This window comes from Agelaius phoeniceus, chromosome 18, assembly GCF_051311805.1.
Source record: "Agelaius phoeniceus isolate bAgePho1 chromosome 18, bAgePho1.hap1, whole genome shotgun sequence".
NCBI lineage: Eukaryota > Metazoa > Chordata > Aves > Passeriformes > Icteridae > Agelaius > Agelaius phoeniceus.
Window position 1 is genome coordinate 12,701,704 of NC_135282.1, and position 26,895 is coordinate 12,728,598.

General features: G+C 49.0%; 1 protein-coding gene across 1 annotated transcript; it reads right to left on the reverse strand.

Annotated features, from left to right (window-relative positions):
* Positions 1 to 865: 865 nt before the first annotated feature.
* ASCC2 (activating signal cointegrator 1 complex subunit 2) lies at positions 866 to 26,525 on the reverse strand. The gene is made up of 19 exons (XM_054645642.2): positions 26,403 to 26,525; positions 24,021 to 24,116; positions 22,313 to 22,471; positions 21,803 to 21,973; positions 19,767 to 19,896; positions 17,872 to 17,939; positions 17,327 to 17,437; positions 16,192 to 16,304; positions 15,165 to 15,239; positions 14,525 to 14,632; positions 13,402 to 13,470; positions 12,710 to 12,784; positions 12,123 to 12,300; positions 11,337 to 11,551; positions 9,740 to 9,859; positions 5,399 to 5,629; positions 3,232 to 3,340; positions 2,471 to 2,547; positions 866 to 1,750 (listed from the first exon to the last, which is right to left on the reverse strand). Exons 2-19 carry the CDS (start codon positions 24,099 to 24,101, stop codon positions 1,582 to 1,584), a joined length of 2,259 nt encoding a protein of 752 aa, XP_054501617.2. The 5' UTR covers positions 24,102 to 24,116; positions 26,403 to 26,525; the 3' UTR covers positions 866 to 1,581.
* Positions 26,526 to 26,895: the final 370 nt, after the last annotated feature.

The window sequence follows — 26,895 nt, forward strand, 5'->3', positions numbered from 1 at the left end:
GCAATTCCAGCCCAGGCTGAGGCAGAGCCCATCAGAGGCAGTGCTCACAGCAGCTTTGTTGGGTTTGCAAACGAGCACCAGGGGGGTAAAACATTTACTCTGAGAACACAACGAGCACTTAAACACTTGTGCTTGTTTTTGGAGCCAAACCCAACTACAGCTGTCCCAGTCCCAGCTGTGCTTTATGGAGATGGTTGAGAGAAAGGTTTAAACCTTCCTAGACAATCCCATCTGAGTGAGTGCCAGCTCCCTGAGCTCTGCTGCTGCTCCACATCAGGCTGAGCAGCTCAGAGAGAGTTGCAGGCTCAGAGCAGCTGAACCAAAGCTGAATACAGGATGAGGGGACAGCACTGCAGTGGGCAGCAGGGAGGAGCTGCAGGAGAGCAGCATTACCCCAGCAGGGGATTTTCCTGGATACAGCATTTGGGGATTCTGGTAAATCTATTCCTTTTTCCACGCCTGTCATTGGGAGGTTTGGGCAGCACTGATAGGCAAAGAAAAATCTCCTTGGAGCACTCAGGGCTTCCCCTCATTTCACAGCAGTGGCTGTTCTGCTGCATTTCTGCTTCTCTGCACACAGCCCCACAGCAGCTCCAGTCACACCAAGGTGTGGACCTTACTACCACCCTACTAGCACTTTACCACCCCACTGCTCCTGCAGCACTGGGAGTGCCCTGGAGCACAACTCACTGCTGATTTTCCCACTGTGTGGGTGACAGCCACAGGCACTGCTGCAGTGCAAGAAAATACAGTGTGGTGGGGAGAGGGCACTCAGGGCACATTAACCAGCAAATTAACCAAGCAAAGCCTAATTGGATACCAGGAAGTTCATCAATACTGTCTGTAAGGGTCTTAAAAAAACAGCTAAGACATCTACATCTTTTATTTGTACCATCTGTTTTCACAGGCCTCACTTGAGGGACAGAAATCCATAAGGTCTGACTCACCTGGACCCCTGTGGGTCTGCTGGCAGTGGGAGCAGCCTGAGCCTTTCTCTGCCAGCACAGAGCTGTGTCAGGAGGTTTAGATGGAGATCAGGGCAAAGTTCTTCCCCCAGAGGGTGCTGGCACTGCCCAGGCTCCCCAGGGAATGGGCACAGCCCCGAGGCTGCCAGAGCTCCAGGAGCCTTTGGGCAGCACTGCCAGGGATGGACAGGGTGGGATTGTTGAGGGGCAGGGACAGGGATGGGACTGGATGATCCTGGGGGTCCCTTCCAAGCTGGGACAATCTATAACTCAAGTTCAGGATAAGGCATTTCCATGGAAGCCGTGCTGTCAGAGCTGCCCACTCCAGGGTGGGCAGGAGCCAGTATGAAAATAAAACTCTGAATTATAAATAGTACAAAAGGGCAGGAATGGCTGCTGCAGCCTGTCCCGTGTATTGGCTGCAACCACTGGGACACACAGTCAGGGCAGCTCCTTCCCAGGAACAGGCAGCACTCCCACAGGGAATGCAGCTCCGTGTGAGCCCAGCCGCCAGGTATTGCACCCTACATCCATCCCCTGGGCACAGGGAATGCCGAGGCAAGGGAGCCTCCTCCTGGGCAGGGCCTGGGACGGCGCAGCCCCGCCCCGGAGCTGCTCAGGAGGGGATCATGCCCTTGCTGCGCTTCCTGTCGGCCATGGCCCGGCGGTTGTGGTTGGCTCGGGTGCTTTTGTTGGCTTCTTTCTTCCTCCGCTCCTGCAGCGTCTCCCGGCTCTGCCCGTGGCCCTTGGCGTTCCCAACAACGGCAGAGCTGTCGTGCTTGTGCCTGGAGGACACAGAGCAAGGACATCACAACAGGCACACTGCACTCCTGGGGGTGAAATCCCACATCCCCACAAACACCGGGGTGTGAGGGGTTCAGCTCAGGGCTCCCACGGCAGCCCAGGAGCAGCATCAGCCCCACCACCACTGTGTCCTTCCACACATTGAGCCTGTCAGCTGAAAACAGCTATGAAACTGTCCCAAAATCCATGTGGGAGCTGTTGGAGCTCTGGGAGTTGTGCTCTCCAAGAGCCTGTCTTCCACAGGGTTCTGCTGCTTGGAGTGACAGGACAAGGGGGAATGGCTTTATGCTGAAAAATGGGAGGTTTAGATTGGGTATTAGAAGGAATTGTTCCCTGGCAGGGTGGGCAGGCCCTGGCACAGGTGCCCAGAGCAGCTGTGGCTGCCCCTGGATCCCTGGCAGTGCCCAAGGCCAGGCTGGATGGAGCAGCCTGGGACAGTGGAAGGTGTCCCTGCCCATGGCAAGGGGTGGAACAAGATGGTCTTAATGTCCCTTCCCACCCAAACCACTCCATGATTCCATGCCATGCCCACCCCCATTCAAAGGGATAAAACAACCAGCAGTGAAATAAAGGGTGGGTGAGGAAGTTCATCCCACTGCAGTAGGACCCTGACACACAGGAATGCCAAGGAGCAGGAACACCCCCAGCAATTCCAGTCAGCAGCAGAAGAGCAGCAGAGGCAGAGGGAGATCCTTGCTTACCCCTTCCTGGCAAGGAACGCCTGGCGCCTGGCCTCAGCCCTCTCCCGAAGGACAGCGGGGTCCTGCACAAAGTGGTCCTAAAGGAGGCAAGGGAACAGGTCAGGAGACACATCAGCACCAAGGGAACAGGTCAGGAAACCCATCAGCACCAAGGGAACAGGTCAGGAGACACATCAGCACCAAGGGAACAGGTCAGGAGACACATCAGCACCAAGGGAACAGGTCAGGAGACACATCAGCACCAAGGGAACAGGTCAGGAGACACATCAGCACCAAGGGAACAGGTCAGGAGACACATCAGCACCATGCAGCAGCCTGGAGAGGAGAGGATTCTGTTTGGAACAGAGTCAGTTCCTGGTTTGTTACCTCTGGACCAGTGGGATTGGTGTCAGGGACTCTAAACACACACCTGGCACAAAACCTGCCTGAAAACCTTCCCAGCCCATGGCTGCTCCCAGCACATCCATGGAAACAGAGTGCCAGTGACCCCCAGAGTGCTCTGCTGGCTCTGTCTGGCTCTGGGATAAAGCAGATTAAAGCTCCCCACGGAGGAAGTGTCATTGCTCCAGCAGTTAGGGCAGGAAGCTGTGGAGAGCTGTCCTTGGGGACACATCACAGCCCAGCAGCCACTGAACAGCAGCTCAGTCCCTGCTGCTGCTCAAAGATTCCCTCTCTGAAACAGAAAATCTGCTCCACATCACCTGCAGGTGAAGCAGGGAAGAAATATGGTAAATTTGAATGCAACTCCAGCTAAATGTCACCTTTGTTCTTTCTTTTTCAGCTTCCTCCTCCTCCTCTTCATCCTCTTCCTCTGTCTCCTGTCCTTCTTCATGTCCTTTAGGTCTCAAGACCTGAGGAATTGTGAATGGCCTGGGAAATAAGACACAAATAATTAGAAAATAAAATAGCACAGCCACAAACATTTCTCTGAACAGTACATCCTTTGTGGTTTGCATTATGTCTTTAAAAGATGAGACTCTACAGATTTCATGGACTTCATTTTCCTGAACAAAAACAAACCAAAAAACAAAAAAAAGCAGGAGACCCAGGAGTTAATACCACATTCCTATAGGCAATTAACATACACACAGTCTCCACTGGGGAATGTTCACTATGAAATTGTCACTGAAAATAATAATAATAATAATAGTTAAAAAAAAAACCCCAACCCTGAAACCTCACAAGGAATATCTCCACAGAAACAACTGCTTCCTTTGGGAAATGGGCATCCAGACACAGCCACAATATTAAGGAGTATCCTTTGCTAGGCTTTAGCTCAGCAGACAGGGAGCATCTGCTGTACCAGACAAATTTGGACAGAAGCATTCATGCTCAGGCAGTGCTGTGCTCCAAACCCTCTGACTGGTCAGGGCTACCCAGGGAGCTCCAGTTCCAGTGCTGTGCCCCAGTTTCCTACAGGGGGAAAACCCTGGAGAAATTAATCAGGCTTTATGAATCACTCTGGCCATGCAGAGCAAAGGGCCTGGGGGTGGAGGAAGAATTTACACATGCCTATAACTCTTCTTTAACATAAATACGTGTCTGTGTTTGAATTCCATTGGAATTCAGACCCACCATTCCACTGCCAAAGAAATAAATGTAGAACCAGAAAAGCCTTTGTTATGTCAAACCAACAGATCCAGTTTTCAGCAGTGACATCCACTAATTGTTTCTAGGGGCACTGAGACCTGAAAGAGGGAAAAACACCTGGCTGCCACATTCTTACAGGCAAAACACTAAAAGGATTTAAATTGAAGCTTCTCAACACTTTAGGAGAGCGAAAAAAGGGACAAAGAGCCTCAAAGCTTCCTTTTGGTTTGAGGTTGGGAATGGTGACATCTTCATAATACATCAGAATTCAAAAGGCCACTTTTAGAAATGTTAAAGCAGCTTTTAAACCACACATTTTCTAAAATAAATATTCTCCAGCCTCCATCCCCATTAACCCTTTGTTTCTCAAAAGCTAATTGTGTGCAGTTGTCAGTCATGGTGCAGAGTGCTGTGCAGCTCACTCAGAGGGGACTGGCAGGGAAAAGTCTGTCGTAAAATTCCCCAAATTTTGAAGTTTTCCTTTGCTAACCAGCCATTTTAGGTTGCCCAGCTCCACTGATTTTCCAAGCCAATTTTCCCTGCTGCAGGGTAGTTTCTCCAAGGAGAGGCATTGCTGAGTACAATTTTCCACACATGACAAATTCCCCTCTTGGATTTCCTGACTAATTGAGGCAATGGCTGAGTGGAAGCTGGAGAACATTCTGGGCACACTCTGTGTTCATTTGCAACACATTCCTGAAGTTTAGGAATGGTCTGGCTAGGAATTTGGTTTATATTTATGTACAGCCACTTTTCAATGAGGTTCTTTGCCTCGAGAGTGCCATCACTTTCTGTTCAAGGAATAGCCTGCTGTAGGGGATAGAACATAAGTAAATAAAGGTAGTATAGAAAGTAATCTTACCCCCTAAAGAGTTGCAGCTGAGCCAATTATTAAGGATTAGGAGCAGGCCTGATGTTAGCAGGCCGCAGCTGTAGCCAATAAAAAGAGTGTTATAAAAGAGTGGATTGGGTGGTTGGAGGGGAACTGGAGTCAGTTGGGTACTGTGAGGACAAGGAACAGTCAGTGCCTAGAGGAGCTGCCTAAAAACAACATCGAGGAGGTACAAAACTCCAGCAATATGGAACCCTTGCAATGTAATGACAGTAGAACTCTTGCACTATAATGACAACAGCCCACCCTGAGAACACTCCCTATCCACAGGAGAAGGGAGCCCCAAACCTCCCTCCTTGCACGTCACAGTGCAAACAGAGAAAGGGCTGGTTTGAATCCCTCGTGGAGGAACAGAGCCCAAAGCAGCGTTTCCCAGGTTTGTGGGAGCCAGAGAATTCCGCGGTGATTCCCGTGGCTCCCTCCCTCCCCCTCCTCTCAGCATTCACCTCCTGGAGATGAGCTCGTCATCCGAGTCAGCGTCGTTAGCGCCCACTTGGTTCCCATCGTAGGTGTCGTCGTACTCGTCCTCGTAGTCCCCGTAGTCCCCGTAGTCGTGGCCGGCTCCGGGCGGCAGGGGCAGCTCCTCCAGCACCACGCTGTACTGGCTGTAGCGCTGCCGCTGCTCCGCCACCAGCCGCTTGTCATTCACCAGGCTCCGCGTCGTGTCCTTCTCCCTCCTGCCCGGGACCGGGGGGAAAAGGAAAAGGGGTTAAAACCCGCCCCTGAAGCTGCTTTTTGCCCTGTTAGTCAGTGGAATGTGAAGCAATGCAAGCCTCATCCGCAGTGCCACAGGCTCTCCTTACCCCACCTTTGGCCTGCTGCTTTGTGGAATTGTGGGATGGTTTGGGCGGGAAGGGATCTTAAAGCTCATCTTATTCCACCCTCACACCTTCCCCTAGCTCAGGATGCTCCAAGCCCTGTCCAACCTGGCCTTGGGCACTGCCAGGGATCCAGGGGCAGCCCCAGCTGCTCTGGGCACCCTGTGCCAGGGCCTGCCCACCCTCAGAGGGAACAATTCCTTCCCAATATTCCCTCTATCCCTGCCCTCTGGCAGTGGGAAGCCATTCCCTCTTTTCCTGTCACTCCAAGCCCTTGTAAACAGTCTCTCTTCCATCTTTCTTGTCAGCCCCTTCAGGTTCTGGAAGGCCACAATTTGGTCATCTCAAAGCTTTCTCTTCAGGCTGAACAATCCTAATTCTCCCAGCTTTTCCACACAGCAGAGCTGCTCCATCCCTTTGATCATCCTGGTGCCTCCTCTGGTCTCACTCCAGCAGCTCCAGCTCCTTCCTGTGCTGAGCCCAAGGCTGGATGGAGTGATCCAGGGTGGGTCATTTGTACCAGGGCTGTTTGGCCACTAAAAAAGAGCAGGAATTGGAGACCACCACCAGCACTTCAGACAGAGAGGAAGCTTTCACAGGAGGCCAAATGCAATCCTATTGCAGATGAAACTTGGCCAAGGTGCATGGAGCACAAATGTGAGGGAAAAAGGACAAATGTAGATCGAGAGATCCAAAAAATAACCAGGTAAGAATGAGAATAAACATAATTCCCAAGGCAAAGAACAAAACAGTAGAGAGTGACTGTGATTCAACCTCTTGGAGCACTGCAAGGGCTTGTTTTTTTAAATTTAGAAGGCAAGTAAATTATAGTCATTTTATAGAAGGGAAGACCAAGAAACAGAGGGTTTAAAAAGCAGCTGCTGAGTGTCTCAAGCTGCACAAGCATAAGCTCTGAAGTCCCATTTTTCAGACCAGCCAAGTACATATTTACAGCAAAGCAACGGGGGATTCCACTGGCCAGCATTCCCAGGAGAACTTGCATCCCAGGATATAATCCCAGCAGCGGATTTTATCAGAGAAAGGACCTGTCCAAGGCAATGGCAGTGACTCAGGAAGGGACAGACTGAGGAGATGTGATCCAGCAGCCTGGATTTTCATTTGGAATCTCAAACCAAAGGAAGTTTGCAGCTGGAGGTGGTTCCTCTCTGCCATGACTCACTGCCTGCATTGGTGGCACACACAGTGCCCTGCCAAGCACGTGGTGAGCTCAGCAGCCCGGGATCCCTGGGATAACAGCTCCTGTGGGAATTCAGCTGAGCCTGAACCCAGCACCTGGTAATTGCTTCCTGTCCAGCTGGTCTGATGACTGCAGAGGAGCTGCATGAAATGGTCTGGGCACCAATCCCAGGAAAAACAGTGGGATAGCTCCTCTAGTCCCATGGAGCTCAGGACATGCTGTGGCTCCAGGAGACAGATTCAGCTGACAGCCAGGGCTGGACAGGCACAGACAAGTGCCATCACTTTTCAGGATCAGCAGAGTCTATGTTGGCACATTCATTTCCTTGTGTTTGATTCCCTCCTCATCCTGGCTGGATTTGTCTTTCTCAAGGACAGTCTCTGCCCCAAACTGCTGATGCTGAGAGTGGCCAGGACAACCTGCTCTGGCTCTTTAGGCACTATGGTAACACCAGGCTTAGCAACAGCACCCTGAACATAAGAGAATTTGGTGAGCAAAAGGTATTTAGAAGGAGAAAAAAAATATTTGATACAATTCAAATCCAAAGCAAATCTCAGACTAAGCTTGTTACCCCAAAACTGAGGTGAACCATCAGTGCTGAATATTAAATCCTGGAGACAAGGTACTGCAGCTTTTCCTTGGATTCAGTTGGATATGGTCATCTTTGGACACTGCTGTTCTCCAGGTTTTAAACTACTCAAACTACAATTAATGTGTCTGGAGTCCTGAAGACTTTTCCTAAGTGTTCTGAAATGAAGGGAGGCAAATGACAGCAGGAAGAGCAGCAGCAAGAGGATAATCCCAAGAGGTCACATAACTACAGCAGGAGAGAGGAGAACTTCTCCAAGAATGCTGGTACCCCTTGGGGGCAGTGCCATGGGAGCAGATCCCAGAGCCCAGCTCAGGGATGATTTACAGCTTCCAAAGCTCTCCAAGTGAGCTGCAGAGGGAGCTCCGAGCAGGATATTCCAGCCACTGGATGCTCTGTGCTGAACCCGGTGCTCTCTGGCCTTGACCAGCTGCTGCTGCTGTTGCAAGGCTCTGGGAAACTGGGATAACCCAGCACACATGTGCAAGGCTCTGGGAAACTGGGATAACCCAGCACACCTGTGCAAGGCCTTGGGAAACTGGGATAACCCAGCACACCTGTGCAAGCCTTTGGGAAACTGGGATAACCCAGCACACCTCTGCAAGGCTATGGGAAACAGGGATAACCCAGCACAGCTGTGCAAGGCCTTGGGCAACTGGGATAACCCAGCACAGCTGTGCAAGGCCTTGGGCAACTGGGATAACCCAGCACACCTGTGCAAGGCTTTGGGAAACTGGGATAACCCAGCACACCTGTGCAAGGCTCTGGGGAACTGGGATAACCCAGCACACCTGTGCAAGGCTTTGGGGAATAGGGATAACCCAGCACACCTGTGCAAGGCTCTGGGGAACTGGGATAACCCAGCACACCTGTGCAAGGCTTTGGGGAATAGGGATAACCCAGCACAGCTGTGCAAGGCCTTGGGAAACTGGGATAACCCAGCACACCTCTGCAAGGCTCTGGGAAACTGAGATAACCCAGCACACCTCTGCAAGGCTCTGGGGAACAGGGATAACCCAGCACACCTGTGCAATGCACCTGTCTCACAGAGCAAGGCACCACCAGGAGGAGAAAGGTTCTGCCTGTGAATTCTCAGCTATGGACACAACAATAGTCATGGCCTTGGCTAGAGAGAAAAGCAATTCCTTTCTTGCTTAGCCAAGACAGGATCAGCACTGTGGCACTGCTCTGAGGAGCTGGGCCACTGGACTAGGGAACAAAAGTGGTTTTCTCCTAGAGTTTGATGCAACTTTGCAACCAAAACCTTAACTGGGTGCTCTCAGGTCACGTGGCTCCAACTCCAGCCAGACTTTTCGTTATTTGCTGTAAGAATTCATCCCAACATTAAGATCACCCTTGGATGGTTAGAGGAGCAGTTTAAAGTCCAGTGGAAGGTGTCCCTGCCCATGGCAGGGGATAGAACAAGATGAGCTTTGAAGTTCCTTCCAACCCAAACCATTCCATGATTCTGTGATATTTTTTAAAAGAATCTGGAACAAGGGAACCACACTGTAGGGTTGACATCAGTGGGAGCCAGCACCACACAACCAGCTAGGCAGAAAGCAAAGTGAAAACTGGTGGGGGTTTGTAGAAATCTCTGCTCGTGGCAGGGAGATCCCTGCTCATTGCAGGCAGATTGACTAAATGACCTTTAAAGGTCATTTATGACCCCCAACCCAAAGGACTCCACAAGTCCAAGTGCCCTTCTGCAGGAAGCTTTACAGCAGCAGGGACAACACAAGTAGTCTAAGGCACTGAATGTTATCAGATGTTGAAGTAGATGGATATTGAATCTTCCCTTGGCTCTAGATCAAATCATTAGTTATTCTCAGCTCTGAGTCACAATCCCAGGCTCAGGGATGGGTCTTTTCAAGGTTTGTTGTTCAGTGCAAGTTTAACATTAAGCCCAAGGAGGAAGAGCCTGACATTACAAATGAGCTTGGCAGAGCAATCTCCAGCAGCAGACACAGGAAAGCCAATTAGGAAAAACACTAAGTGAAACCAACCCCCTCATAATATTTCACTTCACTTTCCCAGACAAACAGGTGGGAAACATTTTTGATAAGCCTTCCCCCCTGCCAAAACATTCCTGCAGGAGGTTTTTAGGAGAGATAAATGTGCAGGTTCCCAGGTGTTTGTTCCTCCTGACAGGCAGAGTTAATGACTGGGTGCCAACACTCACCTCTTGCCTTTCTGGATCCGAGACACATCCACTGCATCCCTACTGAAAACATCAAACTCATCATTCTGGAAAATGTTACAGCGAGAGCTGACCAGAGGGGTAGGGTCTGGCTTCAGCTGTCTGTTAAAAAACAAGGAGAGAAAATAAAAACAAAAGTGAAGTGAGGAAGAGAAATCCTCTCCCTTCCCTAAGCCCTTGCTTTATCCTTTATCAATCCCAAAATATCCTGAGCACACCAAGAGGTGCTGGCTGAGTCACAGGGCACAATCCCTTCCCTTCCCAAAGCTTGGATTTGAGGGGAAACTAAAGTAACTCACAGAAAGCCAAGAGAAAATTCTTCTGTTCATTTCAGAGTCTATCAAAGCATGCAGGACAACAGAATATTCAACAGACTGCCTGGTCTCAACACAGTGACTCAGTGAAGACAAACACTAAGTGTGATGAATTACAGGCTGGAAAAAATTCCAATAATTTGTTGCTGCTGATTTCAAGATATTTATCTCCCTTGTTAAATTTTTCCCAGGGTTCCAGGTTTATGTTTGCTCAACTTGTAAGTCAAAAGACTGTACTTTTGACATTCATTTTGGTGGTGCAGACAGCTCAGCTGGGCAGCTGCAAATGCTGCTGTGCTCCCCTTTAAATCAGCAGGGGTCACAATTCAACATTTCCTATCGAGCCAGCAGCTTTGTTTCAAGATGCAAAAGGCAGGAAGAAAAAAAATGCAGCTCTATCTTGTGGAACTGCTGGCTTTGCAGAAAAACCAATCCTTCCTAAAGCCCGTCCTGCACTACTTGTGCCAAAGTCAGCAGATCTGATTGTGGGAACACAAAGATTGTTGCAAAACTAAGATTTTTTTTACATCATTTTTCCGATAAAGATGCTTTCCTTTAATGCAACAGTGAGACAGTCTGCCCATAACTCCATGAAATGTGAACATACAGCACATTCACATCCTGATGCTCTGTCAGGAACTGCTGGTGCAGCACAAACACACACTCACAGCTGCAGACAAACTCCAACAGCTCAATCCTGCCACCAGCTCTAAACCCTCCATCCCCTGCCCAATCCAGGAAAGCAGGACAAGCCTGGCAAGTTTGTCAGAGGGAACATAAAAATGGATCTGATTTGTTCCATCTTCACTCACAAAGCAGCAGCCTGTTAAATAACCATATTTGACCCTGTGGGTTGAATTCTGGCTGAATTTCAGCTGAAGATGCCCTTTCCTGCAGGACAGCTGGGATTTTCACAACAAACGCTGTGACAACGCTGCAGCAAAATAACTTTTGAAGGCAACATATTCTATTGCCCAGCATTCTATTTTATTCTAGTCTAGTTTAGTCTAGCATTTCATGTACAAGTGGTTTTGTCCCCTGTCACAAAACACAACCCTGCACCTGCTCTACTCTAACACTGAGCAGCAAAGGTCCCACTCCTCTGCAGAGACACAAGGAGGGCAGAAAACTGGTGACAGGTGACAATGAGAAGCCTTCACTTCAGTTCTCTACCCCAAATATACAAATTCTTAGAGCTCTACAAGTGTTGAGCTTCCAGTGAGAACAATTAAGTGAGACAGAAACAACCAGAGGTTGTCCCACACCTTTGCATCCTTCGGTCCAGCTTATCCAGGTATGGCACCAACTTCTCCTCCAGGATGTTGTTGATCACCTGCTCTGTGTCGTATCCATACTCCTCCAGGCAGGCCAGGATGAATCCCTCTCCAAGATCTGGCAGCAGATCCTTCACTTGGGAGATCAGGGAGTCCAGCTCCACGCCGCACACACAGGCAACGGGCGCGGCCGCCGCGCCGGCACACTGGGGACACCAAACACACCTGGTGGCACTGGGCAGGGACACAGCTGCTGAGGGCAGGCAGTGGGCACAGAAATACAGGGCAAGCAGCACTCTGGGCCCTCAGGGTTTACATACACAAGTTCAAAACTGGAGCCAAAAGAGAACCCAGCTGTTTAAACTACACAAGGTTTCCAGCACAGATTTGGGCACACAGCTCCTTTTGCCAGTCCCTGAGTCAGCAAGGACACCCTGGAGAATCCCTTCCTCAAATAACAGGCGAGCTCTGCATTTCAAAAATATGCACATGAACTGCAGGGATGAAACAGAGTATTTGAATAATCTCCAGCAAGGGAAAACCCAAGCCATGAGAGCTGGAAGCAATTTGCTCAGAGATAACTCAGGATTCAGGTGTAGCTTCATGTCTCATTTCCCAAGGCTGCATGGAGATACAGCAAAGGTCAGAAATTACACCAAATCTCATGTTGTCCCCAAAGCTGAGCAAACCAAGCCTGTCCTCACAGATAGAGGAAGGCCAGGAAGAGCAGAGCCCCAGGAAGAGCAGAGCCCAGTCCCAGCACAGAGCTGTACCCACCTCATCCTCCAGGGCACACGCAGCCCCCAGATCCTCCCTGTCCTCAGGGGTGCTCTCCACTATGGCTGGATCTCCGTTGGATGCTGCTGGAGCTTTAACAGCTTGTCCTTTTTTCCTGTCTACTCCTTCCCAGGCACTTTCCACTGCTTGGAGGATATAGGCTGTCCTGGTCTCATCTCTAAGAGCACAGCATTAAGGACATTTCTGGATGCACATGTTCAGGGATCACCCTGAAGTAACTACGGGATTGTCAGCGATGTCCAAATTTGTGCCTGCATCAACACTCACAAAAGCATGGAATGGTTTGGGTGGGAAGGGATCTTAAAGCTCATCTTGTCCCACCCCCTACCATGGGCAAGGACAGCTTCCATGACACCAGATTGCTCCAAGCTCCATCCAAGCCTTGGACACTTGCAGGCATGGGGCAGCCTCAGCTTCTCTCGGCAACAACTCCCCCCTATCCTTTTTTTTCTGTTAAGGGAAAACTTTCCAGTACTTCTTGTCAGTCATGCAGCTTAACCAGAGGCAGAAATGTCACTGGTGTGAAGGAATCCAAGAGCAGCCCGGGGTGCAAAGCCCAAGGATACAGTGCAGAGGATGCCTGCTGGAGCAGACTCACATCATCCTCAACAGGGAACAGCTCGTCGTAGTCACGGAGAAACCTGAAAACACAGGAGCAAGTTTAATCAGTGAAGCTCAATTACTTACCACTACTGTGCCTCTCTGACTGCCTCAGTGCTAAGGTAGGAACAGAGAACCTCTCACCCAATGCTGGATTCCAGCCATGCCTGATTTTGCTGCCACTACACCACAGCAACACTCCTCATGTGTGAGGGCTGGAACCCAGTGCTGCATTACAGGGAAAATCTGCTTTACCATGTGAATGTGCTCAGAATGCCAGCATGGGCAGGAGGACAAGATGGAATTCCCAGTTCTGCCACCTCCTTTGCATCTCCAGCATTCATGTTTAATATTTTTCTGGTCTGGTCAGCCCAGCTGGAAAGCACAGATCAGTAATAACAGCCTAACTTGTCAAGGCAGCTAATGGCTAAATTGCTCTTCTTTTCTTTGAGAGGCTGGATTAAAGGGAGTGAAGAACAGCATTTCTCAGTGCCAGAGTCTGTGCTGCAGGCTGAAATCCTCTCACTGCACTTCTCCCAACTACTTACAAGATTTCTGACTCCCAAATGCCTCGTAATGCTGCCTCAGGCAATTCTGCTGTAAAGAATGGCAGAGGAAGGAGCTGAGCCCCCTCAGGCCTCTTGCCAGCCAGACTCACCTCCTCTCCTGAAGCACTGAGGTGAAGATCTGCAGAAATTCCTCAATAAATGGCTGAATATTCTCACAGCTGCAGGAAAACAGCACAGTGAACACTCAGAGGCAAGTCTGCCAACCCCACCAGCCAAACCACTCACATTTCCACACCAAGGTAAAGCCCCATTTGAAAAGAGATTTCAGGCCACATTTGGCTTTCACAGGAGCAAAGAGTCAAATGGAAGCAAGTGGTTTTTAAGGCTTCAGCAAACATCTCAGCACTTTGATCTAAAGCTGTATCACACCTAGAATTACAAGTTTTCAGACAGACTTTATAAATAATTTGATGCCTCAGACTTGCAGTGAGCAGGAAATGGTGTGCACAGCTTTTGGAATTGTGCCTTTATGATGTCTTGGGATTACACCAGTGAATTTTCCAGGAAGTTTGTGCTCACCTGTGTAAGAACACCTGCCAAGCAAACTCCCACTGCAGCCTCAGTACCCAAACCCTGGGTGCTGCTGAGGCTCCAAGCCTTGTTCCAAGGCACCTTTGGGTGGGAGGGGACCTTAAAGCCCATCCTGTTCCACCCCCTGCCATGGGCAGGGACACCTTCCACTATCCCAGATTGCTCCAAGTCCCATTCAGCCTTGCCTTGGACACTTCCAAGGGTGCCCAGCTGCTCTGGGCACCTGTGCCAGGGCCTGCCCACCCTGCCAGGGAACAATTCCTAATTCCCAATATCCCATCCATCCCTGCCCTCTGGCAGTGGGAGCCATTCCCCCTTTTCCTGTCACTCCAAGCCCCTCTCTCCAGTCTCTCTCCATCTGAATTGCTGGACCTCCAGGTCCTGGAAGGTCACAATCAGGTCTCAAGGTGTTACACATGACCAAGCTTTGCACGAGCCACACACTGGAGTCAGAAAGCTTATTGGGCCCAGCTCACCACACATTCTGGACCAAACAGCTCCATCTGGAACATTCCTGATACACAGGGCAACAGAATTTGACCTTAGCCAAGCTTTTGGCTACGATCCCAACACAAATAGCAGTTTCTGTTCATTTTCTCCAGTAAATTTGTAAATGAGAAGCAATTTCTCCCACACAGCAATCAAGTAATTGGTGAGTAGCACAGAGCCAAGTGCCAATACCTGCTCTCTAGGATGGGCTGCAGACAGACTTGGTTTACTAGGATGTGAAAAACCTCTATCATCTTCTTTCTGGAGTGTGAAATCCTCCTCCACAAATCAGCAAAAACACTTCAGAGAGAGCAAAAGACACTATTGGTGTCAGCACCAGAATCTGTAACACACCTTTATGCCAGAGTTAATCCTCTAGAAGAAGAATTTCATTAGGATGAATATCTCCTTTCTGCAAAGACCAGATATTAGACACATTTCATGGTCATTAAGGAAAATCCATGCCCTAAATAAAGCTTTTCAATCCCAATTGTTCTGGCAGCTCCCCACACGAGACCCCTGCTGTACCAGCACAGCCTGTGCCTCACAGTGAGACTGAGCTACACAAAGATATCATTCATGTTCTCACACTTTGTAACAATTTGAAAGCACCTCCCATCAAATTCCTTCTTACACAGCACTAAAAATGATTCGTCACCCCACTGCCCAGGAAAATTTGCTATTACAGAAGTCATCTCTTCAGAGCCCTTTGAAGCAGCATAAAAAAAGCCAGGCTCCTCAGGGATGGGTAAAGCAGCATGAAGTGAATTCTTAACTAAGCCCTGGGAAGTCTCACTGAAGATCCAAAGGAAACCTTTGCAGGAATTCTCACCTGTTATCTTCATAATGCCTCTTCTTGATTGCAGATTCCAGCTCAGGAATTGCCAGTTCATAAAATGAAGCTAATCTGTACAAAGGGGAACAAACCTGTACCTGTCAGCTGAGGTTCCAAAAGTCATTTGCTAAAAGGCAGAACAAATGGCTGATTTCATTAAACCCTCCTCACCAGCAGTACCCATGAGCATCACCTCATTTTGGTATTTTTGCCCCAGAACACAAGCAAACACACCACAGAAAAAAGAGCAGCACTCTAAGGAAATCACAGGGAGGTCTCTGAAGGGGTAAGAAAGAAAAGCATTTGAGAAGCATCCTGGTGCTGATCAGAACCATCTGCTCAACCCAGAAAAACTCCCAACACAGATCTGCAGCCTGAAAAGACCCAACACTCTCAGAATCACAGAAAGCTTCATGTTGGAAAAGCCCTGTGAGAGCATTGAGTCCAACCATTCCCCAGCACTGCCCTGGGCAGCTGTGCCAGGGCTGGACATCCCTTTCTATGAAGGAATGTTCCCTAACACCCAACCTGAACCTCCCCTGGCACAGCTTGAGGCTGTTCCCTTGTCACTCTCTCCCAGCCACTCAGCTTTTGCCAAACCTCACTGATATTCTCTAGCATAAAACTTGGGCATAACATCAAAGGCATTTGTTTTCAGACCCTGAAGAACTATTTATCTGAAATACTTTCTGCTTCCCTTGCTTTGGGTCCTACAGCAGGAAGTTCCTTTTGTCCATAACTGGTCCCTCTCCACCCCTGCCAGAGCACACCCAGTATTGTTCAGCTGACTGGAAATTGTCCTGGATGCCTGGCTCTAGGATCACTCCTAAACAACAACAGACATAGAACAGAAAACCCACACATCCCTATATCCATGTATTTATAATGCTGCATTCCTGTCAGAGAGAACCCAGCAGCCTCTGCATCAAATCTGTCTCCTCATCTAACAATGGGACAGGACACAGTGGCACATTCAGTATTTGTACATGGCCAGGACAAACTCAGTCTGCACTCCAAGACATACCTGTAACAAAACTCGTGTTTTTGGAAGGTCTGGCAAGCCAAGGGAAAGACATCAAGAAAGGCCCAGAGAGTTGTGCAGGTGTCACATAAATACAGCACAATGTCCTTCAGCTCCTGAGAGGGAAAGAGCAGTTACTGAGGGAAGAGCCAGGCAAGTCTTCCCAGCAGGGACACAGAATATTGGGGCCAGGCCTCTTCCTGACTGCAGAGTCTGTATCAACCATAAACCTGTTACAGGGCCTGGGGGCAGAGACAACATTTCTCCTAGAACTCCTAATGTTTGTTTAAAGGTCTATAATGCAATCCCAACTGTCTGCTTTCATTAAAGATCCTGGGAGATTATGAGAACCCTCATCAGATCCTGCTCTGGACAGTGGCTTTGCCCTCAATACACCCTCCATATGTGGAACTCTTCCCCATGCAGCACTTTTCATGAAGCACTGCACAGCAGAACCATGGGAATCAAAGGGAACATGGGAAACATGGGAATCAAAGGGAACATGGGAAATGTGGGAATCAAAGGGAACATGGGAAATGTGGGAATCAAAGGGAACATGGGAAATGTGGGAATCATAAGGAACATGGGAAATGTGGGAATCAAAGGGATGTTTTCTGCAGTCTGGTCCAGTGCAAGCTGTACTTCCAAGGCAGCTGAAACAACTGAATGACACTAAATGACAGTTTCGAACTATCACTTATCAATAAATCACAGATTGGTTTGGTTCCACACACAAACTGAAAGACTAAGGTTTTTCAGAGGACCACATTTACTGTCTTGGTACAGCCCCCAGCACATAAACCCCTCTTACTTAACTGCAGTTAAATGACACTGTTGTTAAAACACACATTTCTGAAAGAAAAAAACCCAGCTCTTATGACCTCCAGGGTTAGGTGGAGACTTCTGTCAGATATTGTTACATTATTTATGAGCTCATTAAGCAAAGAAGTTGCCAGGTTAAAAACTATCCGTGTTCCAAAGGATATGGTTGAAAGGAATCAGCTCATGGTGGAAAGGTTTTATCACCATGTCCCAGGACAAAGAGTGCAACAATGGCACAGAACCATGAGCTGTAGGAGCTCTTGGGAACAGAATGATCCTCTGTGGCCTGTTCAGGGTACAGAGAGTTCACTCCTACCTGGAGGGGCATGTTCCCTGCAGTCACACTGACTTTCTCTTCCAGTTTTTGGGGCTCAGCAGAGGCCCCTTCACACTGCAAACCACACTTGTGCAAAATATTGTTGAACACCTAAATCAGGAAACAGGGCAGTGTTAACAGACAGGAGCCAGCAGTGGGACACAGCAGAGAAGGCAGAAGCTGAAGGAGAGTGGGAGGGAAGAATCATCAAGTAATAATTATAGATAATGTTCAAAACCTCCCTGACACACATTAACAAACTAGGGAAAGGGAGAAACAGCAAAGTCAGGGGAAGCTTAGGCTGGATATTAGGGAAAGTTCTTCCCCCAGAGGGTGGTCAGAGCTCAAGGAGTGTTTGGACAATGAGTGGGATTGTTGGGGTGTCTGTGCAGGGCCAGGGGTTGGGCTTGATGATTCTTGTGGGTCCCTTCCAACTCAGGATATTCCATGATTCAAGAAACACATTCTCCCCACCTACAATGTTCCCTCTCCACTCTTCAAGCTATGCCACGTTTCCAGATGAAATCCCAGCAGGAAAGCAGTACCTGGAGGATAGTGGGCAGAGTTTCATCAAGGTCACTGAAGTAACTGGGCTGCTGAGTGAAGATATTTCCTGAAAGGGGAAAGGAGAGCATTTCCATCAGTTCAGACATTGATGCCAACGAGCAAATTTGCATCAGAAAATGGTACTTGTGCTATTGCTGACACCCCAGACACACCTACTGACCATGTGGGACACAGCCCACCCTGATTCCCCAGCTCATGCACAGGCCCTGCTCCCAAAAAGCTGATCCATCAGCTCTCCAATGCCCCTGGAGATCCAGCAATGGGAATATGCTCATCAGAGCAGAGCAAATGAGATGGCAGATGATTCACGCTCCAGGGGCTGAATCAATGAATAATGCAAATACTATCACTGAACAACCCCAGTTCCTTTATTTGACAACTGGAGTTGACTTTTAATTACTGATAACAGTTCAGCACACACCAGGAGATGTGCTGCCGAATATTTCTTAAAGGTAATGAGGCTTTAGTAACACCTGCTATTATATTACTAGGGCTCCATTATCTTTACAAAATACTCCACTGAGTAATGCCACACCATAAATCCTCACCAAGCAAGCACCAAGGCTGCTATTTTCCTGGGAATTACTGTTCAGATTATGACAATTAAGAGTTCTCCAGCAAGGACAGAGCTATGAGACAAGTTTCAGATAAACTTCTCAGATACCCTGAGAAGAACCTCAAGTTTCTGAAGTTATGAATTACACACCAGAACTGCTCACACCATTACTGTCCCAACACAGTGAAATAATCAGGTGAGGAAATCTTTGGTCACCTGCATGCAGCATGACTGTGTGGCAGTCCAGAGCACAATTCAAAGGAGGTTTCATTACTTAGGTCCCTTTTGGAATATTTTAAGACCCAGATAATCTGAGCTTCCCATCTGAAAGGGAAGCATCTGTCTTGCCATGCCTGCTTTCCATCTCTGAGGCACAACAGAGGAATTTAGAGTAGAAGCTACTGAAAAAGGATAAAAAGATTAAAAATGCAAAGGTTTATCTAAGATTTTCTGGCTGGAAATCTGTCTACACCACATGATCTAACTAACACTTCTCATGTGAGCGAAGTTGGAAATGAGACAAAAATAACTACCAAAGAAATGGAAAACCTTCATCCCATGAGCTGCAGACAAAGTGAGTTAGAATTCAGGAAGAGCTGACTTAATCCAAGGGTAGATATTGTTCCACTCAGGTGATGTTAAAGATCACAGCATTGGGAAGGGAGCACAGGATAAAGAGAGAAGCTAAATCAATATGCTCTATCTTCCCTCCTCAGCACCCATGGCTGGATGCTCCTCCCTGTGTACTCACCACCAAAGCCTTGTGTACAGACACAGAAACCCAGGGATAAGCACAGCTTGAGCAAGGCTCTGAAGTGTTTGTGGTTTGGAAGCTCTGGATACATTCAATGCCTGCACTGAAGTTTCAGGTTCTCCCACTTCCCATAGCAGTGATTACCTCACACTGAATGTTTCACTTGGCTGCCAGCTCTGGGAACAACAGCACTCACAGCTGGACTGTGCCCATCTCCCAACCCTCCTCACCCTTTCCCATCTCTACCAGGGTTTTACAGAGCCCCACATTCCTCTTACAAGGGCTGAGGGCACATTCAATTGGCACAGGAAACAACTGAGCCTAGGTTTATGTCTAACAACATGAGCCTAGCTCAGGGCAGCAAAGCAGGACATGAAGCTTTCCTTGGAACAAGCAAAGTGCACACTGAAAAAGAAAAGCACAATCTGATCTAGAAATGACAGATCTTATGTGCTACTGAACAATTAATTTTCAGAACAGTTCACTGGTATAAACCCCACTAAGTCACTTCCCATATAAGCAAAAGCCTAAATGTAGCAAGTTGTTCCTTGGCTTTTACTGACCAATCATCTTCTGGAGCAGGAGCCCATTTCCTTTCCCAAAAAGGACACAGAGATCCAGAATCTTGGGGATATCAAACAGGAAGTTGTTGTAAATAATTTTTCCAAAGACAGAGGGAGTGATAAAATGATCCTACAAAGACAGGAAAAAAAAAGGAATTTAAAGGGTAATCCATATCTTGCTCTGCAGTAACTCCAGCATTATAATGGCACCTGTAAAAACATCTCTCAAAGGTGTATTAAGGAATTTATTTCATAGAAGGCAGCAACTCTTCTTGAAACAGCTTCTGTGGAGCCATCTATTCCCACATTCCTGTCCCTGCCACACCAGGCACCTCACTGATCCCTCCACCAGCAGCTGAATTAATCTACCTGAAAGTTTTACAAAAAATCTCCCTGCAGGTCCCCAGTTCCCAGCCTGACACCAGAACAGGTCAGGAGCAGGAATGAATAACCAGGCACAGGGACAGCCTGAGGTTCCTGCACCCTGGAGAGCAGAACCCAGCACCAGAGGCCACAGAATCAGGGACCAGCAGGGAGAAACCCCAGAGCTGCAGCTCTCCATGCTGACTGCTGAACACCGTGCCAAAACTCATCACATTTGAAGGCATTTCTTACAACATTCTGGATGAGAAAAATCCCATTGTCTGACACTGAGAAACAGGCAGCTGAAATGGGATTTTGGATTTTCAGAAGCCCAGTTTGCCTGTGACAGCAAATGCTTTCAATCCCAGTGAAAGGCAGGGCACATTCTCCCTGCTGAAGCAGAGGGATGGGGCTCAGTGCTGGCCAGGTTCCCTTTCCAGAACTCCTGCTGACTCCTGCATGACAATGGACTATTCATTCCCTGCAGATCACTCAACTAGAAAATGGTTTCAAATGCTTGCCTGCCTCTCCGAGTGGTGAGGTTTAATCAGATCCTGCAATGAAAGACACCACAGAGGTGTCAGGTACTTCTGCTGAAGTGGTGCCAGCTGCAGGCTCCAGCATTCCTTCATCCTGCTCCTGTCCCACTCCTCCACTCCCAGGCCTTTCCCTCAAAACATCCTGAACCTCAGCAGGGTGATAAGCAAGAGAATCAACACAGCCCTAGCACATGATGAACCAATGAGGATATCCAGTGATTGCTGCAACACAAGGGGCCTCCCTCACCCTGCCCAAAGGCCTGGTGAAAATCCCAAAGCTCCAGATGGGAGCTGCACTCACACAATTAGTGATGAGGATGTCTTTAATTATAGAATCTCAGAATGGTTTGGGTGGGAAGGGACCTCAAAGCCCATCCAGTGCCACCCCTGCCATGGCAGGGACACCTCCCACTGTCCCAGGCTGCTCCCAGCCCCAATGTCCAGCCTGGCCTTGGGCACTGCCAGGGATCCAGGGGCAGCCCCAGCTGCTCTGGGCACCTGTGCCAGGGCCTGCCCACCCTGCCAGGGAACAATTCCTGATTCCCAATATCCCATCCATCCCTGCCCTCTGGCAGGGTGAAGCCATTCCCCCTTGTCCTGTCCCTCCATGCCCTTGTCCCCAGTCCCTCTCCAGATTTCCTGAAGCCCCTCTGGATACTGGAAAGGGCTGTGAGGTCTCTCTGGAGCCTTCTCTTCTCCAGGCTGAATGCTTGATGATGCCAAGATAACTGTAATTTAGAGAGTTTTCACTGTATGTCCAAAATTTGGGGCAAGTTCAAGGAGAAACAAGTATTAGCAGGAATTTTGTGGCACCATGTGGCCCTGAGGGAGTGAAGGCTCAGGAAGTGGTGGCCTGAAGAGCCTGTTCCATGTGGCCACACAAAGGCCAATGTGCACTCTCTCCTCTTCCCATGACATATCCAAGCACTACACATGGATAACCTGCTATTACTCAGGAAGGAGATGCAAGCAATTTGGATACTTCAGCTCTGAGTGTTATCACCTCCACTTTGAGACCCCAACTGATAAAATCATCAGCGAGAGGAATGCCGTGCCAGAAGGAAAATGATTCATTTCTCTCTTTTTTCCTAAGTCACACAGCCTGGAGCACCTGCAAAGCATGGGAATATTCACCTTGGACTCTTTGTGGGTGGACATCCTGAGGAAGGTGAGGAAGACACTGCGATGGAGGCATTTCTGCAGCTCCTGCACCTCCGGGTGGCAATCCCACAGCACGTCGAACTTGCGAGGGGCCGAGCGCAGGTAGGAATCCAAACACTTCTGCAGGCTCTCATCAAATATCACCTGGCACAAGGAAAGGCAGGAAAATGGGAAGGAGGGAATGTCACACCTTCATAGGTTGTGCTCCTGAGCAGCCCAGTTAAATTTAAAGCAATCTAAAACACTCAGACACACGAAAAGGACTCCCATATCCATCAAATACAAGCCAACTCTTAAAATTCCCAATGGAAAATCCTTAGGGAAATACTTTCTTTGCATTCTAAGGTGCAGTAATGGAAATTAAATGTTTCCTGCATGACACAATAAGCATAAACAAATCTTTATGAAAATGATGTAAGGTTCATGGCTTTTACAAGCACCTGGATGTTTACGCTGTATTTTCAGATAAAAAGCAATGATTACCTGGCACCAGAACTTGTCATGAGGCAGAGCCAGAAGCCAGTTCAGGTCATCTGCAATGAATTTTGCTCGTTCCAGGAATTCCTCCACCAGAGCAGGGTCTCTGATGGCAGGAGGGGGCTTGTACAGCACGAACGACCGATCTGCTTTAATTTCTGGGTGCTGCAGAAAGCCAAAAAACCACTATATTAGAACTGTATTAGAACCCCAGACCAAGTGACAGGAATGTCACCAGCTGCTCACTGAATTCCAGGAAACACAAAGGTACCTTTTAATACAACTTAACATTATCAAATCACAGAATGGTCTGTGTGGGAAGGGACCTGAAAGCTCATCCAGTTCCACCCCTGTCATGGGCAGGAACACCTTCCACTGTCCCAAAGCTCCATCCAACCTGGCCTTGGGCACTGCCAGGGATCCAGGGGCAGCCCCAGCTGCTCTGGCCACCCTGTGCCAGAACCTTCCCACCTTCACAGGGAACATTTCCTTCCCAATATCTAATCTAAATTTCAGTTTGAACCAATTACTCCTTGTTTTGTCACTACAGTCCTGATGACAGGAACATTCCCTTCCCTGGTAACTTCTCATTTTCTACCCTTTCAAGGCAGTGGGTTTGTATCTTTCTTTATGAGCAACATTTTCAGACCTTGATAATTTGGCAGTTGTTGCTCCTTGCTTTCTCTTAACCAAAGCCTGACAAAGCAATCCTCCCACACCATCAAAACAAAGAGCAGGAGCTTCCTGGCATGCCTTTGAACTCTCTTTTTCCTCTGAACTGGTTCTTGCACAATACTCCATGAACTCAAAGTGACACAACCATCAAAGACAGAAACACTTTGCTACCTTTCCCAAAGGTTACTGAACAGGCTTTGCCCAAATACACCCACCCTAAAAGGAGAATTCAGTGAGCAGCAGGTTTGGGCTCTGCCTCATCCCACACGTGTGCTCAGGGTAAAGCTCCTCAGGAGTGAGCAGCACTGACAGTCCCACTCCTGCAACGCATCCAGAAGGCTCTCTCCAGGCCTTATTTCTGGGAGAAAAGGGTTTCTGTGGGTTGAATTTTCTGGTTTCATCAAGCTGAAGGCACAAGGGATGAATCCCAGTGCCACAGCTTGGAGCTAAACCTGAGGCAGAGCTGGCAAAAACTCCCAGAGCATCCCTCCATGGGAGCAAAGGTTACAGACTCAAGGGAGGGAGTTGTGCTGTAAACACAGTTCACTCCAGATGCTGAACACAGCAAGTTTGGGTCTCATGTTTTGGGCTTTTCTTATGGTGGGTAAATGAAAGCTCAACTATCTGAACACATTAAAATAAATTCTTTAACAAGCAGGCTGAACAAATTTCAGAATCACAGAATCACAAGCAGGCTGAACAAATTTCACAGAATCACAGAATCTCCTGAGCTGGAAGGGACCCCCAGGGATCACTGATCCAGCCCCTGTCCCTGCCCAGACCCCCAACAATCCCACCCTGTCCATCCCTGGCAGTGCTGCCCAAAGGCTCCTGGAGCTCTGGCAGCCTCGGGGCTGTGCCCATTCCCTGGGCAGCCTGGGCAGTGCCAGCACCCTCTGGGGGCAGAACCTTGCCCTGATATCCACCTAAACCTCCCAGCACAGCTCCAGCCATTCCTGTCACACATCCCAGACAAGCCTCAGTATAAGACAATGATTTATTGAAGGTCTGTTTGGCTTTCAGGAAAACCAGAGCTCACCAGTGCTGGCAGAGTTCTCAGCTTCCCTGTCTTGGGATCCCTTTCTGTCAGCTGGAGCTCGTCCAGAGGCAATGCTGGCATCCTGGTGGCTTCTTCCTGTCCTCAGCAAACAAAAGCAGCACAGGATGCACTTCACAAGGTCAGTCAGGCAAGAGCAGAACAAAAGAGGCTGCAGCCCTGCTGTAACAAACTCACACTGGCTGGGAATACATTTATGCCCAGCAATTTATTCCCCACCAAAATGCCAGATTCTGGGGGAACCTGGATGTGTATCAGAGGAAATCTGGAATGTGATGCTAAACTTTCAGCCCTGATCATTACTGAAAGGCCACAGATATCTTCCAGGACAACAAAACACATTTGGGGACGCTGTTTAATATGGAAATTAGATATTTAAATGGGGTTGCTGAAGAGCTGTGCTGAACTCTGGCCTTGGCAGCCTCTTTCAACATTTGCAGTATCTCTCCTGACAGCACAAACTGCAGGAACAACCCAAACACAGCCTTGCCTGGGCTTTAAAAGAGTATTTTTGGTGCCTGTGTGTAGAATCTCACAGCTCTCAGCCAGACAAGGGACACAAGCTGAGCCTACAAAAGCCTTCCCCACTCCTGCCAATTCCCATGTGCTCACAAAACCACAGATTCATCTCCAACAGCATTTGTGGGCTCAGAAATGTTTCAATTAACTTCCTGAACTTAACTATAAGTCAAATATTAGAGTAACTCGATAGAAAGAATGTTATGGGCACTGTTAAAAAAGTTCAGAGTTACAAAAAATGAAAGTGGCAGGATAAAAGAGCTTTTGAATTCTTTACGGGGTTATGAGTTCTGCAAAATGGTACTAAAAAGTTATGCTCTTATTAAGAAAGTCACACATCTCCTTAGATGCATGTTTAATTGCAGTCACAGTGCCTGGGCTGAATAACAATTAAAACAAGAGCAGTGTCTCTAAAGCTGAACGACTCTGACTCAGGAGTGAGGTCATGGTTTAGACAGCAAGTGAAAAAATAACATTTTTCATTTCATAAATTTGTCACCTATGGATTTAGGCAAAAATTCTGTAATCTAACATTGTAGAGCTCAATTAAAATAATACAGCAGAGCAACAGCAATATCCACAGCTTAGAAAACTAAAAATAATTCTGTCTTTTCAGAGGAGTTTAAAAATTAAAATGTTGACAGAAGCAACTATTACTTTATGATGAACAATTTCTTTGGGGGGAAAAAAAAAAAACACCAGAACTTTTTAGCAGAATAAGCCAAGCTGGCTTTCAGTTCAGTTTTGTCATATATTTAATTTGGCTCTTAAAATTTTTCGAGTCATTCTGAAAGTTGCACATAGAAATGTGTGTTTGTAACACAGAAAAACATGCCAAGTGTCTCATTTCAAGCCTGGAAGGCACCAAAGTCTCCAGTCCAAGTCAAAAACATCCTGGAAGAGACAGAAGCCCTGCCCAAAAGCTTGTTCAGCTAGAGAAAAGAATAATCCTGAGTATGGGATAACCTCAACAGAGAATCATTCCTGATCATTCTCAGAAGCTTTTCCCCCCATAAAGAACTTTGGTCTAAACCACAAGCCCACAAATAATCTGTCATGCCCAGTGATTTCAGGTACAGTGGAAGAGCCAGACAAAGAGCATGAACCAGGGAAAGTTATTTTCCCAGGGAAATTTATTTTCCCAGTGCCAGAAATGATCCCTGCCTTGAAATTCCCACTGATGAGCACATCCATGGAGACATCCAGGGTGAGGTGACACTGCTGAGGATGAGGCAGCCACCCCAGCACAGCTGGCACAGGGAATGCTGCAGCATGGATTCATGGAATGGTTTATGCTGGAAGGGACCTTGAAGCTCATCCCATTCCACCCCTCACCATGGGCAGGGATTATCCTAGGCTGCTCCCAGCCCCAATGTCCAGCCTGGCCTTGGGCATTGCCAGGGACCCAGGGGCAGCCCCAGCTGCTTTGGGCACCCAGTGCCAGGGCCTGCCCACCCTGCCAGGGAACAATTCCTGATTCCCAATATCCCATCCATCCCTGCCCTCTGGCACTGGGAGCCATTCCCTGTGTCCAGTTGCTTGAGGCCCTTGTCCCAAGTGCCTCCCCAGCTCTCCAGGAGCTCCTTTAGGCCCTGCAAGCGGCTCTGAGGTGTCCCTGAAGCGCTCTCCTCTCCAGGTGAGCACCCCCAGCTCTGTCACCTCGGCCCTACCCCAAGGCCAGACACCCCGAGTTAACCCAACACCGCCGGTTAACCCGGGCCCCGCCGCTCCCGCCGCCCCCCGGCCACGTCCCCTGCCCGGTCCCTGTCCCTGTCGCACCGGGCCCTGCCCAGCCGCTGCCGCCCGCCCCACCCCAACCCCGCCACAGCTGCCCGAGCCCGGTACCAGCGCTCGCGTCCCACCAGCCCCGCGACGCTTCCGTGGCCAAGCGCTGCTTCCGGCCCCGAGCGGAACTACCGGGCTGGGCGGGGCCCGGGCCGGCTCCGCCCCGGCGGCGGGACCGGCCCGGCTCCGGCTCCGGCTCCGCCTGTGGGACCGGCCCGGCTCCGGCTCTGCCTGTGGATCAGAGGGGCGGCACCGGGGCCGGGTGTGGATGAGAGGGGCGGCACCGGGGCCGGGTGTGGATCAGGGGAGGTGCCGGGGCCGGCTGTGGATCGGGGGCCGGGAGCCGGGCTCGGGCCGGGCTGCAGGGGCAACGGGGCGGGTTTAGCCCCAAAGCCCCGCTCGCCCTCCGGACCGGCCGCAGCCGCGGGGCCGGGGCAGTTACGGTCCGTGGGTTGTCCTGCGAGGGGAAGGAGCCTGCAGCTCTTCTTCCTTTGAAGGAAAACCAGCTGGTTCAATAAATCACCTTTTGAAGGAGACCTTTTTAACTTAACTG